The sequence below is a fragment of the Podarcis liolepis genome (genome assembly GCF_965112155.1).
Source record: "Podarcis liolepis genome assembly, chromosome: 3".
Classification (NCBI taxonomy): Eukaryota; Metazoa; Chordata; class Lepidosauria; order Squamata; family Lacertidae; genus Podarcis; species Podarcis liolepis.
This window is the reverse complement of record NC_139557.1, coordinates 106,141,581-106,157,410: the sequence shown is the minus strand read 5'-3', so window position 1 is coordinate 106,157,410 and position 15,830 is coordinate 106,141,581. Positions and strand designations below refer to the sequence as shown.

The 15,830-nt window shown below is 45.6% G+C and overlaps 2 protein-coding genes across 9 annotated transcripts in view; both read left to right on the top strand.

Moving 5' to 3' along the window:
* LOC310702591 (uncharacterized protein) overlaps window positions 1-6,037 on the top strand; it is a 35,724-nt gene extending 29,687 nt beyond the window's left edge. For 5 of the 7 annotated variants that reach the window (XM_083494397.1, XM_083494396.1, XM_083494400.1 and 2 more), the window contains 2 exons: window positions 2,931-3,901; window positions 5,595-6,037. In XM_083494397.1, the coding sequence (XP_083350523.1) occupies window positions 2,931-3,901; window positions 5,595-5,626 (1,003 nt within the window). In that variant the 3' untranslated portion in view covers window positions 5,627-6,037. The remainder of the gene's footprint in view (window positions 1-2,930; window positions 3,902-5,594) is intronic. The other 2 variants (XM_083494402.1, XM_083494398.1) reach the window with 1 other exon arrangement.
* A 155-nt stretch (window positions 6,038-6,192) lies between these two features.
* The window catches only part of RRP36 (ribosomal RNA processing 36), a 36,657-nt gene continuing 27,019 nt past the window's right edge, over window positions 6,193-15,830 (top strand). Inside the window, exons 1-2 of one of the 2 annotated variants that reach the window (XM_083494721.1) lie at window positions 6,193-6,501; window positions 10,449-10,927. In XM_083494721.1, the coding sequence (XP_083350847.1) occupies window positions 10,492-10,927 (436 nt within the window). In that variant the 5' untranslated portion in view covers window positions 6,193-6,501; window positions 10,449-10,491. Of the gene's footprint in view, window positions 6,502-6,681; window positions 6,915-10,448; window positions 10,928-15,830 lie in introns of those variants that run through there. The other variant, XM_083494722.1, reaches the window with a different exon arrangement.

Genomic DNA, 15,830 nt, shown 5'->3' with positions numbered 1-15,830 from the left:
ATGTGGCCAGCATGACTAAGCCGCTTCTGGTGAACCAGAGCAGCGCACAGAAACGCCGTTTACCTTCCCACCAGAGTGGTACCTATTTATCTACTTGCACTTTGACGTGCTTTCGAACTGCTAGGTTGGCAGGAGCAGGGACTGAGCAACGGGAGCTCACTCCGTCACGGGGATTTGAACGGCCGACCTTCTGATTGGCAAGCTCTAGGCTCTGTGGTTTAGACCACAGCGCCACCTGTGTCCTGGTAATATTCGAGGGTAATTTCAAACTAAGGTGCTTCCTTCATTCTAAATTATCCGGCAGTGGAACTGACTCCCTTGGGAGGTTCTTTGGATGTTTATAAGCAGAGGTTGGGTGGTCATCTTTCATGGATGCTTTAGCTGAGATTCCTGCATTGCAGGGGGACAGACTAGATGACCCTTCGGGTCCCTTCCAACTCTGCAATTCTATGGTTCTGTGAATTATTATTATTATTTGCATTCTCCATCATTGTCTCAATTTGATGTATAATAAACACAATTAAAACAGCAGATACATTTAAAACTAAAACAAAATAGACCCGGCCAACACCCATTCATCCGGCTGGGAAAGCCGCTTGGAACAAAAATGTCTTCCTTCATTTCCAGAAAGCACAGATGGTGGCTGCCTGCCATATTTCAACAGGAATGCTATTCCACAGAACTGGGGCAGTCACACTAAAGCCCTGCTCCCAGTTACTTTGGAGAGGGGCTTCTGAGATCTTTGGAACTTGCAGGAAAAGCTCTCCCACAGACCTACTGGGTATATAAGAGATTAGGAAGTTTCTCTAGTAACCCGGTCCTGTATAGACCTTATATGTTAGCACCAACACCTTGAATTTCACTGAGTAGCAGCTTGGAAGCCAGTGCAAATCCCACAAGGAAGGTGATATATATATGCTGGTTTGTCTACACAGGCAGCCTCGCTGCTATCCTGCACACCAGTTGCAGCCTCCAGAGCATCCTCAAGCATAGCTCCACATAAAACGCATTGCATGACCGTGAGATGGGGACCCAGTCATTGCCGTCCTCTTCTCCCCACGGCTCTTCCGACTTTTCTCATGATCTAGCTTTGAAAAAAGAACTCAGAACAAGTAGCACAGTTTATGTCTTCTTTGCCATAACACAGGGTTGTACTCAACTGACTCACAACAGGTTAGACCCCTTGTAATTAATGGGTGTGACTAAAGTTAAATCCATGGATTTGAATGGATTCGTTCTGGTATTGCTTAGTAGTTGGATACATGCCCTAGTTTTAAGGAGGTTTTCTTCAAAAAAATTGGGCAATAGCGCTTTAGAACATTTTACAACATTTGACTTTTAAAAAGATTGCTGAAATAATGTCTTTGGGGTGTTTTTTTAATTGCTGTTAAGGCAACTTGTGCTTTCCCTTCCCTGCGCTTACGGAATGCAATGGACAGAATATAACTGGATGTACACAGAAAGGAAAAGCAGTTGCAGTAGCAAGGATAGTAGTTTGAAAAGTCGACTGCATTTCCACTTGTAGCATACAACAAAAGATGAAAAAAGGGCTCTTCCAGACAACCTGCTTATTGAGCATTTATCCTGATTTGCTGGCACAAAGCTTATGGAGAGGTTTTGTTAGATCTACGCTTTATTGAGCATTCATCCTGGTTTGCTTGCGGGGTGTTTATATATCTTCCTGTGAATCATTCATTCATCTTCCACTTTTCAGTGCATTTCCGTGTCACTTTCCTAACTACAAAAAATCCTCTATTTTTTTCCTTTTTCAATGTGGATTCGCTGTGCTAGGGCAGCAGAGCATTTTAATTGCACAAACCTAAATTTTCTGTATGCACTTAAATCACCCCCCCCCCCCAAGGTTTGGAGGCAGCCTTGATAGAAAGAGCTAGGAAAGAGGAACATCTCTGGATCTTGTTTAACTCTTCATCTCCCCCTTCCCCAATTTCCTATGTCTGCAAATCTGAATCGGCTCCAATGTACATTGGTGTTGCAAACGATGTCTTCTGCTTTCTGTACTACATTAGCAATACAGTGGTACCTCGGGTTACAGACGCTTCAGGTTACAGGCGCTTCAGGTTACAGACTCCGCTAATCCAGAAATAGTACCTCGGGTTAACAACTTTGCTTCAGGATTGTTAGAATTCCTGATCCATGCTTGCAGTCATGGTGTTGTGGTCTTTCACATGACGGTATATGTTTTGAGTCCACAGAGTGGGAAGTGACGGAGACAGGATGTTTGTGTTACTGTGTTCCGTGACGTGGGACTATTGTCCTTTGTTTCCCCCCCTTTTGCTGTCTGATGCTAAAGAGGGAGCCATGTTGCAGTGCTCCGTGTGTGTTTCTGTGTAAATAAAGTAGATTAGCCAAAATGCTGAGTTGCTGAGGCCTGTCACACGCATGATACGCAAACTCTGCGGATCCCTAAGTGTGCTGGTGTCAGTAGGCACCGGTCGCTGTGATGTTTGGGCAGAAGAAAGCTTATGAAGCTCCCAAACGATCGACCAGGAGGGAGGGAACATGCCAGTCAGGCATGTGTCTCTGCCAGGGTCCTACTCGAGTGTAGGCTGAACTCCTGACAAGGATGAGAACAGAAATCGCGCAGCAGCAGCAGCGGGAGGCCCCATTAGCCAAAGTGGTACCTCAGGTTAAGAACAGTTTCAGGTTAAGAACGGACCTCCAGAACAAATTAAGTTCTTAACGCGAGGTACCAATGTATTTGCAAATTCTAGCCTCAAAGGCATTCCTGAACCCTCTATGCAAATGCCCTCATGCTTGTCATTCCCTTGTGCTCTCACAATACTTTGATTATGCTACACAGTGGCATGAGAGGACCAAATCTGGTTTGAGTGCCTGTGTCAGTAACCTTCCTGTTGGTATGATGGCATCCGGCACTTGTTTCAATGCACACTTTTTGTATCCTTGCATAGGGAGGAAGAAGCCCTCTATCTCCGGAACCAAGACCCACAGCATGGAACTGTTTCCCCAGCTATCCCAAATCTTCAGTGCAATTCTGGAGAAATACAGCAGCAGACAACAGAGCTGAACGAAGCCAGTTTCTTCCCTCAAGAACCAGTGGCAGCCATGGATAGGGCACATGAGTACAACCCCTCTCAGCTGCTTGAGGCATGCGAAGAAAAGATGCTTCCTTCTGCCCTCCAGCCTCTGTTTCCAACCAACATCCCTCTCCCTAATATGAGGGCTGAGGCAGGCACCCTGCAGCCGCCTCAAGAAACGGGACTTCCATTCTTTCCGGCAGGTGGGCCCAAAAGTCTCTCCAGCCTAGACAATGCCAACAGGCTGCCCTCCATGAACCCTTATGTCCTCTGCTCCCCTGGGAATGCACTTTCCCCTGACAGCAGCCGTCCTGTAGACATTTCTCCGTTATTTGAAGGAGGGCCATCCATAGGCATGTTCCCAACAACAGGTACAAGCCCTGACACTGACAGATGGGCCATCAGCATGCTGGCGGGACAAATCCACTCCCTGGCTGAAATCTTCTCTCAATACGCAAAGCAAGCACCTCAGAAGTCTCCCAGCATTTCCTTGTGGCCCAGACAGTCTGCTGAGGACACTCACATGATACCAAGGCAGGGTTTGGGGACTAACGGAGCTCTAGATTTCCCTGAGGATCTCTCTGTGGATGAAGATGTCATCGCCAGCATCTTAAACAGCTTCCTAGACCCTAACAACTTAAACCCACTCACTTCTGAGCTTGGACCAGAAAGCAGTTTTCACACATTAAACGCTGAGCCACGGGCTTCCTTAACCCAGGCTCCTCAAACAGACGTAACTCCTTGCCTTGACCAGTGCCTCTTCTTGCATTCTTCCTCTGCATCACCCAGTACCCACGTGCCTGACTCCCAGTGGGATGGGAGATTCCATACTGTATTTCAGCAAGGTACTGCTTGCCCTTCTTCAACATAATGTTACAGTTTATAAAGAACCAATAACGCAGGGGTGCAGAACCCATGCTCTTCCAGATGTTCCTGGACTACACCTCCCATCATCCCTGACCATTCACCAAGCTGGCTGGGGCTCGTGGGAGCTAGAGTCCAGGGACATCTTGATAAAGACCAGTTATTGGGTTAAATCGTGCACCCCAAGAATTTGTCTTTACCAGTTTGAAGGACTGTATGTTCTGCATCTCTGAAATAAAGTAACTGAGGTCAGTACAATCCTGAATTCACCTCAACTCAGGTTTGATGCAGGGCAGAATAATAAACTACATGGCTGCTGCTTTAAAAGATTTCGTCGTGGTGGCATTCAACATGTGAAATTTTCAGTGTCCAGTCATATGGCAAGACCAAAATTACAATGCCGCAAACCACTGAGAAGCACTGCCTGCCTGAAGTTTACAACCATCTCTCCATAAACTTTATAGCAGCTACTGCATGCTTGGCCCATATGAATCCATACTGAGATGAAGGATTTATGGAGAGCTTTCCTGGCTGGAATAAAAATGGGCAGTACTGTCTTCATGCTAGAAGTAGGACCTCCATAATGCCTGGAGTGGCCTTAAAACAGGGCATATATCTAAAGATATTTATACAACCCTGGGATGATGACCTGCAACCCATGACTGACTGCCTTTAAAAGAGGATTTGCCACTTTCAAGGAGGATAAGGCTACTAGCCACAATGGCTATGTTCTACCTCGAGTGAACAGCATGCCTTTGAATAAGTAATAAATTGAAATAAGTAGATAATACCAGTTGCTGGAAAGAGGCAGGTAACAAGAGTGTTGTTACAGCCAGGCCTTGCTTTCACAACCCCACTTTGCCATACAGAATAATCTGCTCAAATACAGCCGCAACACGTAGCTAATAAATTTAGTAAATGTATTATTATTAGTGGTTAGAATGTCATCCAAAATTTACAAATCATCAACTTCAAAATAATATATATATCAGTCCATAACCAAGAGGTAGTCAGTGTGATGAATTGCTGGGAGGGAACACCACAACGCAGGCCACTCCGAAAACAGGATTCTGGGCTAGATGGCGGGCCTTTGGTCAGATCCAGCAACAAGGCTCTTCTGTTCTTACTTATTTACAAGCCACAGCCCTTGACTCCCGTGCCTCCAATTTATAGCCATATCATGCCTGCTACAGCTTCCTAAACACAGTAGCTGCAGCAGGGTTGGCTCCATCACTCCTAGCTAGCACAGCCAACTAGTGGGAATTGCAGCAGGCCAGAGTTCCCATATATGAAAATAAAGGGCAAACGAGCTCCCACCCCATCTAATTTGAACAATGTCCCTCCTTCTTGTTGTTGCCATCTCTCTCGGGACACAATAGAGGGGCACATGCACCTTTGGGGGTGAAGTCAACATGTTGGAAAGCTGTAATGACTATGATGCGAAAAAGCGTCAGCCTTGATGTTCTTGGCACCCATCTATCTTAGGGGACAATGAAGGAGTGCATGTTTGGGGGTCAAACCGTTGGAGAGTTACAGCGCCTGCTGTGGCTGTAGAGACCGATACGGGAGAGACATGTTTTGTTGCAGCTGGGGCAGATGAAGGTGTCCGGTTGTGCTGCTGTGGGTGCACCAGCGTTTCTTGTCTCTTAACTCCTGCATCCTTCCTTCCCACAGGTGCCTTTCCAGAAGAGGCCATGTTCTGCTGAACGTGCCCTGGTTGCCCCCGAGACTGACTTTAGAAATGAGAGCCCGTGTTGGCAGATAACCTGGCGGTGGAGACCTATCCTTCAACATTTCTCCAGTGAAATGGGGATGGCCAACCATATCCTCCCAATATTTCTGCAATATTTCCTGAGGAGAAGCTGGACATTCTGGGATCAAATCAGAAACTTAGGACGGTTCCTGAAAATCCTGGAAAACAGGAAAAATTGGAGGGTCTGTGGAGAATGGGATTGGCCTGAGGCATGAGACCACATAAGAAAGTGACCAGGCACACTGCCAGTGGGGCTCAACCACCTTCTGATGTGGACAGTGGAGGACAAGCTATGGCGACGCAAGGAACGCGATTGCCCTCTAGGGGGCGCTGCAGCGCGCTCATCAACAATAAAAGAAAAAAACTCACTGGGCCTTTTGTTCTCTCGTTGGTTTATTCGTGACGCCACAGGGGAGGCGGGCCCCGGCCCGAGCCTTCCCGCGCGCATGCGCGTCCCGCCCTTTGTGACGCTGTCCTCTCCCGTTGCCAGGATACGGGAAAGCGCTGCGGGGCCGCGGCCTAGCGGCGCTGGGAGCAGCCGAGCGAGGCCTGGCGGGGGCGGGGGGCGTGGAGCGGAGGCGGCGCGTCAGCGGCAGGTGGAGCTCCGGCCCGGCGGCTGCTGCTCGTGCGACCTTCCTCTTCCGGGTTTGCGGCCCGTCCTCCCCTTCCAGCCTCCTCGAGTCCTGACCCCGCAAAGCCGCAGTGTGCGAGGCGGGAAGGACCGGTGACCAGAGAGCGGGGTTTAGTTGGGGCCTTGTAAGCTCAAGGAGGAGGGGGGAAGCGGTGGAGGAAAGCCCCTTGCCTGCCACGTGCCCAACAGGACTGCAGGTCGGTTCATTCATATATATTTCCCCCGGTTTCATAGAGTTGGGAAGGGGCCGCACGAGGGTCATCTAGTCCAGCCCCTTGCCATTGCAGGAATTTATTTATTTATCCCAACGTCGGGCTCGAACCCACGACCTAGGGATTAAGAGTCTGGTCGTGTTCTACCGATTTAGAGATTGTAATAGGTTGCCTTTTTCAGAGCTGAAAACTCTCGCGATGAAATACAGTGCCCCAGTTGCAAGCAGTTTATTGCGAATTTTAAACACACACCCCCCCAGCGGTAATAAAACATAAACACCCGGCCCGAAAACAACGAGCAACAGAATGTAACGATAAACAGCAACCCACCAACGGTGAGAGAACACGGTGGAAATAACAGAATGGAAACGCCGTGATAGGAAAGGCCGACGGGGCAGGTGGGTTTCCAAAGTTTTCCCAAGGGGCCTGTTGGTCCCAGGTTAACCAGGTCACCAGTTGGCAGTGGGTTCTAGAGCTGTGGGGCGGCCCCAGAAAATGCCCTTGCCCTGACTTAGCTGCTTTTTTGTGGCAGGCATGTGAGAAGGGCTATCAAAGCTAAATGGAACCTCCAGGAGCAGGGGCAGTGTATCTCTGGAATACTAGGTGTTGGGGCAACGGAGTGGACAACGGAAGGCTTACTCCTCCTGGCCTACCAGAGGGCAGTTGATGCAATTAGATTGCAAGTGGGAGGGCTTTAGCTTTGGGATCCACTTTCTGTTTTCCAGAACCCTGAGGTCTGTCTGCTGGAGCAATGTGCAGAACAGTTGCCTAGAAAGTGTGGTGTTCGTACACTTAGAAGTAATGATCAGGATAACTCTGGGTGCTTCTCAATCCTGGAATTTGTTTTTAGTGCCAGAAATAAGCTGATATTCCTTCCACGCAAAATCCAACCTTCGTTCTCTTCCCCCACCCTCCTATCAGCACTTAATTTGTTTCACCCGGGGTGGTGTGGGGGAGGGAAGGTATTGTTAGGATCTGCATCAAGTACAAGTGATCTACAAAGTACTGCATCAAGTACTTTGTGATCTACTGCAAGTCACCCAGAGATCTACTAGTAGTTATTTAATCATCGTTTGTTTGATTTATATACTGCCCTTCAACAAAATATCTCAGGACGGTTCACAATATAAAAACACAAGATAAAAGCACAAATAATAGTTTGAAAAAGGAGCAATAAAACAATAACCACCCTCCACACCCTTGCATTAGACCGTCCAATCCAGCTGTGGTTTTCTTACCATGCGCTTCACAGAATAGATTCCCTTACATAGATCTATAACTTACTGCAGAAGGAACATTAATGGCATATATCTCACTTCACCCTTAAACTGTTTTTCAAGCTACATTAAACCACTAAGTGGGAGGTCATCTAGAGTTCTGAGGTTTGCTGTCACTGATGTGCTCATGGCACCCAGCTCTGTCTCCCCTTTAGATTTATTTCAGTTATTGGTCCCCTTAAGTCATTAGCACCGCATAGGGAAGGGGGCTGCATTTTCACACCACCCCGAATGTCACCTCTAGCCCTGACCTCTGCATTTTGATTGAGTGGAAGATCTGAAACGGTACTCTTACTAAAAATCCAAAGATGACACCATGTACATTAGATTTGGCGCTTTCTTACAAGTACTAGCTCTGTTCCTTTATTAGCCGCATAACAGGTTAGCAATACAGTTTAACTGTTAATTGCTATTGACTATAAAGCTTACCTTTTGATTTCTGTCTGGTAGTAAAGTTACAAAACCCATTTTCTGAAAGTGGCGACCCTAGGGCATCTCTCTATCTTGTACCCTCAAAACATTGTATATTTAATCCAGTGTCTTTGTGACTTGAAGAAGGGGCATCCTTTATTGCCCTCCTCGGAGTTCTACTCCAACCCAACACTTTCATAAGCAATTTAAAAGGGTCTCTTGCTTCTGTGTGCCACATTTCTGTCTCATAAAACACCCCACATCTTAGCTGTGTGGAATGCGATGATTGAACAACAAAGAATATGAGAGTTGCCTTTTTGGATCAGACCAAAATCCATTGGGTCCACGGTCTGGTGCAGGATGGAGATGACACCTTTGCTTCATTGCTTTGCTGCCGGCTTCTGATAAACATTAGTACTAAATGCCATTTCCAAATATGGAATACATAGTCATGTAACTGTCTACTGTGAATTTGTCTACTAGAATTTAATTGCTGTGGGATCACCCTGTGATAGGCTTTTAAGGACTTCTGAATATGGGCATGGTGGGAAACAGGTGCAGAGCAAATGCTCTTCCTCAGCTTCCCTAAGATCTCTACCAAACACAAGGCCTCTGGAAAATAGACTTTAACAGAAAAAAGGCTAACTGGTCCTGCATGCAGTTAGCTATGAGTCAAGTTTTGGAGTATGGTGTAAAGACACATGAGGCCATCACCTTGCTAAAGCCAAGCAGTTCTGGGCCTGGTCAGTGCCTAGAGGGGAGACCATATTAAAATCATATGTAGGTTCCAGGACAGAGGAGTGGCAGGAGATAACAGAGGAAAAAATACTGCTTAACTAAATGTGTAAATGGATCATGGGATTAGGCTGGATTTGTTTCCTCCCCCAGCACCAGCCATTTGGGAAGCAAGCACATAGACCAGGGGTAGGCAACCTAAGGCCTATGGGCCAGATGCAGACCAATCGCCTTCTAAATTCGGCCCACGGGCGGTCCGGGAATCACTATGTTTTTACATGAGTAGAATGTGTCCTTTTATTAAAAATGCATCTCTGGGTTATTTGTGGGGCATAGGAATTCGTTCACACACACCCCAATATAGTCCGGCCCACCACATGGTCTGAGGGACGGTGGACCGACCCACGGCTGAAAAAGGTTGCTGACCCCTGATATAGACTGAGTTTCCCCTCCCCACTTGGGTCAGGTAGAGCTGAGTTAAAAGATATAAAACAGGGATGGGGAACCTGTGGCACTCCAAATGATGTTGGATTGCAACCAGAATGACCAGTGAGCAGGGATGATGGGAGCTGTAGTCCAAGAACATCTGGAGGGTCAAAGGTTCTCCATCTCTGTTGCAAAGGGACCAACTGAGTAACTGCTAGTTGCTGCAAAAAGTTATGAGGTCCAGGTCTCAAAAAATTGTGCCAAAAATGTTAATCTTTAAGGTGCCAGGTGTTCTTCTGTTGCTTTTTGCTATTTACTGTCAATGAAATGCCAAAGAACGACTAGATTACTCTTTTTCCATGGCCATATATTGTACTGAAATTCTAAACCCAATCACCCATTGAAGTTAGTCAGAATAATGTCCAAATAAATATGTATAGGACTGCGTTGTAACTCCTGGGTCAGACCCAGCAGAATGTTTTAGGATTAAACCTAGTATGTTGCATTATCAAAGGCTTTTCCTGTGCAGAATTTTGAGAACATCAGGAGCCCTGGACAAAACGGAGTAGGAATTTACCTCAAAGCCTCTAATGGTAGTTTCTATTCCATTGCTTTTCTTGCCAAGGAATATAATCATTTTAGTGGGTCATCTCTTTAGAGCAGATACAGGCACCCAACTTTGTAAAGCACCAGACAGAAGGCAGCATCCACTGAGGCCTAATGAGTAGCTAGATGCTTTTACTGCCAGTTCATTAGAGCATCACAGTATAAATGGGAATACACACCTCTGTAATTCTTTTCTGTAAGAATCTAAGCACTACAATTCTGTTGTGGGGTTGTAGCAAAATATATACCGGTATATCAACCTCATGAGCCTGCCCCATATACACATAGTGTCATAGTCTGTCCCCCAACTCAGAGAATAAGACAAGCCTCCAGCTTTGTAAATTAGCTTTTGGTGCAGCTGTTTCTTGCCCTGAACTGCGCACAAGTTGGCCTGCTTGCCAACAAATGGTTAGTTACAGTTTCTGTGGCAACTTAAACTGTGATAAGGTGGAGAGCTAACAGTAGTTTCTCTTTCAGCTTGAGTCTAGTGACTTGGAAGCATCCCAAAACCAAAAGCCTTATGAAGCAGCTGCGTGGGAATAAAGGTGGGGGCAATGCCAGAAAGAAGAGTTCCCCCTCTGGTAAGGACAGCAGGAATCCAGCATTACAGACGTCCGAGGACAGCAGGCCGATCGACATCCTAAATCCAAAACTGTTGGCTCAGAAGCGACCTCTGCAAGGTTTGAGCAGTATGGGAGGGAGCACCGCGGGGAGTCCCGAAGATGCCAAAAGACCAAAGCTCTTGCCTGAAGTGAATTCTCCTGGCCAGGAATCTGAAGACGAGGAGTCGGATGACAGTGAATATGAGAGAGCAGAGAGTGAGAGTGATGACAGCGATTATACAGACAGTGAAGACGACGATGACGACGAAACTGGCAGCGATGCCTCAGAAAGCAGTAACAAAGGCCCTGAAGAAACAACAAGCCAGCCTTCTTCAAAGACTGATTTAACAAAAGGTAAACGTTGATGCTTGGAAAAATTCAATAAATAGTGCATCTTTGTGTCACCTATCAGCCGTTTTGAGCTTTTCTTTCTCTGGTGGCTTCTGCTTCTAATTAACCGCCTTAGATGTGGGCGTGTAACCATTAATATGCATTATAGCCACCATTCAAATGCGCTCCTTGACATTGCTCTCTTTATCACCTAACCGTCCTACATAATTGCCTTATCGTCAGGTGTGTCTCATGCTTCGTGCTACCTCTGAAAGCAGGAAAATAATGGAGAGTGTGCCTTTCTGTGTCATACTCTGCATGAATGTATATTCTGTTGCTCAGATACCAAAGAAGTTGGGGCTGTCGGTTGAATAATCTCTTGCATCCTATTTAGTGGAAACATGTTATTGCAATCCAAAAAGTTGTGTTGAAATATGGAATTGCCTGTTGTTTTTAAGGGCTGCATAAATGCCACATGGTAGTCAAACCACTAAAAACAATGATAGCTACTCCTCACAACAGCCGATCAGGCAAAGTAGGGCTGGGTGATATATCAATATATTGTCCAAAACCGGTTTAAAGGTCACGTCATGATATCTGTTCATAATATTTGACCTGGCAGTATATTGTGAATCACAATGTGTGTGAGGGCTCGTCAATATCTGGTTTTCAACATCGCGATATATCGCCAGCTAAACATCACGATAAAGATGGAACTATGCAGAGACAAACAGGCTGCTTACTTGGCAACTGCTACTACGTAGGGCTCTAAAACGGATAGATGTCATTATTATCAATCGCCACACAATTAGTTTCATCAACAGGCAAGCCAAAATGCATCCAAACTTTGGGTTATGGGCTTGGCTTCCAAATTGTGGTATTCAGGACAATCCAAAGTACAGTGATGAGTCATGGGAATACAAATAATCTGGGACTGCCAGCAGGCTTGCTAGGCGACAGAAGCGGTGGTGGCAGAAACAGCAGGGACCTCACAGGCAGTAGTGGCAACAGCCTTTAAGGCCCAATGGTGACGGCAGAATCACTGGCAGCCTGCGAGGCCTGGCGGCGGCAGGAGTTACTATCAGATATCGTGATATATCGATAAGTTGAGATGTTTAGCTGATGGTATATCGCGATATTGAAAACCGGATATCGCCCAGCCCTAAAACAAAGCTGTGTTATCCCCCTGTCGAAGTCTGAGGATGGGGGAATGCAGGCTGGAGAAACAGTGGCTTGTCTACGTTCACCAAGGTAAGAATTGCTCGCTGGAAACGACACACTTGTCTGCTGCCCTATAGCAGCTCACTGTTTGCACCCAGTCAACGGTGCCATTGCCTCGGTTGTCTAATGAGAACACTTTGTAATGCAGGTTAGTCTTCTGGTTAGATGTTTTGCATTTTCTCATGGAGGAAGGGGAGTAGTCTCCTAAAAAGGTACTTTGTTGGCCTCACCAGCTGAGTTCAGGTTTGGGTGATCTGTTTTCCTTACGCTGTCCTGACAGCAGATTAAAGAAGCTCAAAGAACGTTGTGGATTTTTTGAAAGTTCAAAATATTACGTTATGACAGTGCTAATTTGTTCCTTGTTTGATCTCTGCAATGGTTCTAAAATTGTTTGCCACTAGTTTTAAACCTGAAATATGTAATGTTGGTGCAAGTGTAGCAAAATTCAAAAAAGAGGAAGCTCAAGGAGTAAAAGAGGATTAGGAAACAAACGTTGGTACTGAAAATGAGCATTTTTTGTGAGTCATGTTGACTGCTGCAGTAAGCAACTGATCTTTATAATAAATCAGTTTAGTTACTACTTGAAAGCCAAGTTTGCCTCGTGGTAATTCTGTAGATTTCCTCTCTTTGTCATATCTGTTGAGAATTGACTGTACTCTAGAGTTCTAAATGTATGCTCAAGCCTTCAGCCAAAATTACGGTTTGGTCTACTCCACAGAAAGAGCTTATAAGGGCATTGTGGAACTGTCAGCAAGAAGCAGCCGGAAGCACTAATAAAGAACAAATGAGCCACTCAAAACATGTTTTTCTGTTTTGAAAATATGCTTCCTAAATGCAATAAGCAACGTGATATGATATTTATAAAATCATTGAGTGAGATTTCCTAAGGCAGCCTTTTAAGTTAGCTTTGGAATTCTTGTTTCAATGCAGAAAAACAAGATTTGCTCTTAAGAATTGAGACTGATTATATCTTCCAAAGCCACAGAAAGTTGTGAAATCCAAGCAATCAGAATCTTGTCTTCCTTCCTTCCTAAATCATGGAACCGACTGAGAATTGTGCACCTTAAACATATTTAAATTATATTTGGTAGTGGTAGGTGTTGTCTTACTTTCTTACTCTTCTAAAGTCAGACAACCATTGTTCTATTAATCTTCTGAAGGCTAGAAATTTATTCAAATTAAAACAGATTGTTTTTATACTGATGTGCTTCCAAGAACCATATCTCTGACAGTGCAGTCCAGTACACGTCTACTCAGAAGTAAATGGGTACAGAGTTGCTGCCCGGGAGAAAATGCAGTTATCTCAAGAATCTTAATTTGAAAAATGTGGAGAATTGGCAACACTGAGAGTGATGCTTTTACATGAATTAAAAAATGGCTGATGTACCACAAACAAAGCACAATTATAAATAGCAGCGTGGTTAATTGGGAAAGTGTCTAATGAGTTCACCAGGGACGCGGATTAGGTCTCATTTAGCATAATAAATGAATCTGGAAGAGGGAGCAAAGAGCACTAATGAAATTCAAATATGAAAACAGAAGGTGGTGAGAACATAATCAATTGGCATACCAAGAATAGGTAGCTAGGTGGTGGCACAAAACACAGCCACATACAGCTATTCTTTTGCAGGGAATAAATCATTGGGAACAAATTAATTTTAAATGCATATAATTTAATATCAAATGCAGGTCAGGAAAAACGTGGGAAGATGGATGAAGAAAGGTTTATGTGCAAAGCCAGTGCTGCTTCTCTAATCTTTTAGGAACAGGCAGCCAAAAACAGATGTAGTTTGTTGGCCATATAGCAGAGAAAGAGGCTACTTCTTGGGCATTCTGGTGTGGCTAGTTTATTTACATAGCACCATCAGTGGGTGTGTAGTGGCTTGCGCACAAACACAAGTCCTCTTAAAATCTAGATTTTATGTTGAGGGGCAGCCAGTGTTAGAAATTAGCTAGGCACCAGGCACGTTTTGCTACTGGCATGGGTCCAGTTGTGACTATGAGGAGATTTCTGGGTGCCAGGTTGGTAACCACAGTTTAAAAACAGCCTTAAAAGTAAAGGGACCCCTGAGCATTAGGTCCAGTCGTGGCCGACTGGGGTTGCGGCGCTCATCTCGCTTTATTGGTCGAGGGAGCCGGTGTACAGCTTCTGGGTCATGTGGCCAGCATGACTAAGCCGCTCCTGGCGAACCAGAGCAGCACACAGAAACGCCGTTTACCTTCCCGCCGGAGCGGTACCCATTGATCTACTTGCCCTTTGATGTGCTTTCAAACTGCTAGCTTGGCAGGAGCAGGGACTGAGCAACGGGAGCTCACCCCGTTGCGGGGATTCAAACCGCCGACCTTCTGATCGGCAAGCCCTAGGCTCTGTGGTTTAACCCACAGCACCACCCACGTCCCTAAAAAAACAGCCTTAGTCCATAACTAATACCATTTCTCTTGTGTGTGTTTCTCCTTCCCTACTGGGACAAGTGAATTCTTGTAACTGCAACCAGCACTCAAACAATGCAGTTGAGATAATAGAATTCTAGAATTGAAGAATTGCAGTGTTGGAAGGGACCCCGAGGGTCATCTAGTCCAATCCCTTGGCGAACAGACATTCTCTTGTGGCAACCGCAACCCAGGTTTAAGGGGCCATTTGGGGCCTAGCCTTTGTATTTGAGTTTCTAAAACTGGGGGCATCATATGTGTGTGTTGGGGGGAGATAATGGGTCACGGGCAAAATGGAAGAATGCACATTTAGGTTGATTGATTTGGCTTTGTTTCAGGAGGGACTCTTTATTTATTTATTTATTTAAATAATGAGGGCTAAGGGGTTTTTCCTGAGGAAAGGCACCCTGAGGCATTCAGGGCACACAGAAAGGAGAAATGGTGCGGTTGTGATGTCAGGGGTGGGAGGAGAACTTCGGACCGTTGACGGCGATGGAGCTGAAGAAGTGAAACAATGAAATTTCACGTAGTTCCAGAAGTCTTGATCATGAGTAACGTTGGCTATCGCCCTGTGTCGGCAGAGATGGGAGAATCTAGCTGTGGTCCTCTTTGTGAGAGCAGTCTCCTTGGCATTTTGACTGGTTTGGTGGTCCATCAAAAGCATGGACTGGCAGCCGAGGTGTCCAGCCTGCTGTTTCCTTGTCTTTCTTGTAGCATCCTAGTCACACACAGTTGGCTTGTATGACAACGGGTTGCTATTTGGATGAAGGATAGTTGTAGAAGCAGAGAACCAAGAGTCATAAATATGTTGAAAGCATTGCAAAGAGACAGAAAAGACTGCGGAATGATGACATATGCAGTAGTGTTTTGAATTTGGGTTGCCTGCATTTTTAACACACACACACACTCTCCCAGAATTCAAAGCCCAAGGAAAGGCCTCCGTTATCATGAGGGCTATAAAGAGAATCTGGAGGTTTTTATCACAGTTTTATTTTATGGTGGTTATGTAGTGCTTTAATACTGCCTTGTACTTCCGAGAGATTTCAGTCTATATTAGGCAAATGCCGGTGATGAGAGGAAGAGAGGGAAAGGCGTGGGATGAGACTTAATAATACAAATAAAAATGAATTATCGGGAGTGAACTCAGCTCAGTGATTTGCAAAAAAGAGACTTCAGTGAGGAGGAATAGACGGAGCTGCCAACTGAGACAAGCTTTGGAAAGCTACTCAGCCATGGTTTGAGCTGAATGGGACGTGGTTCCCCGCCCTTATCCCAG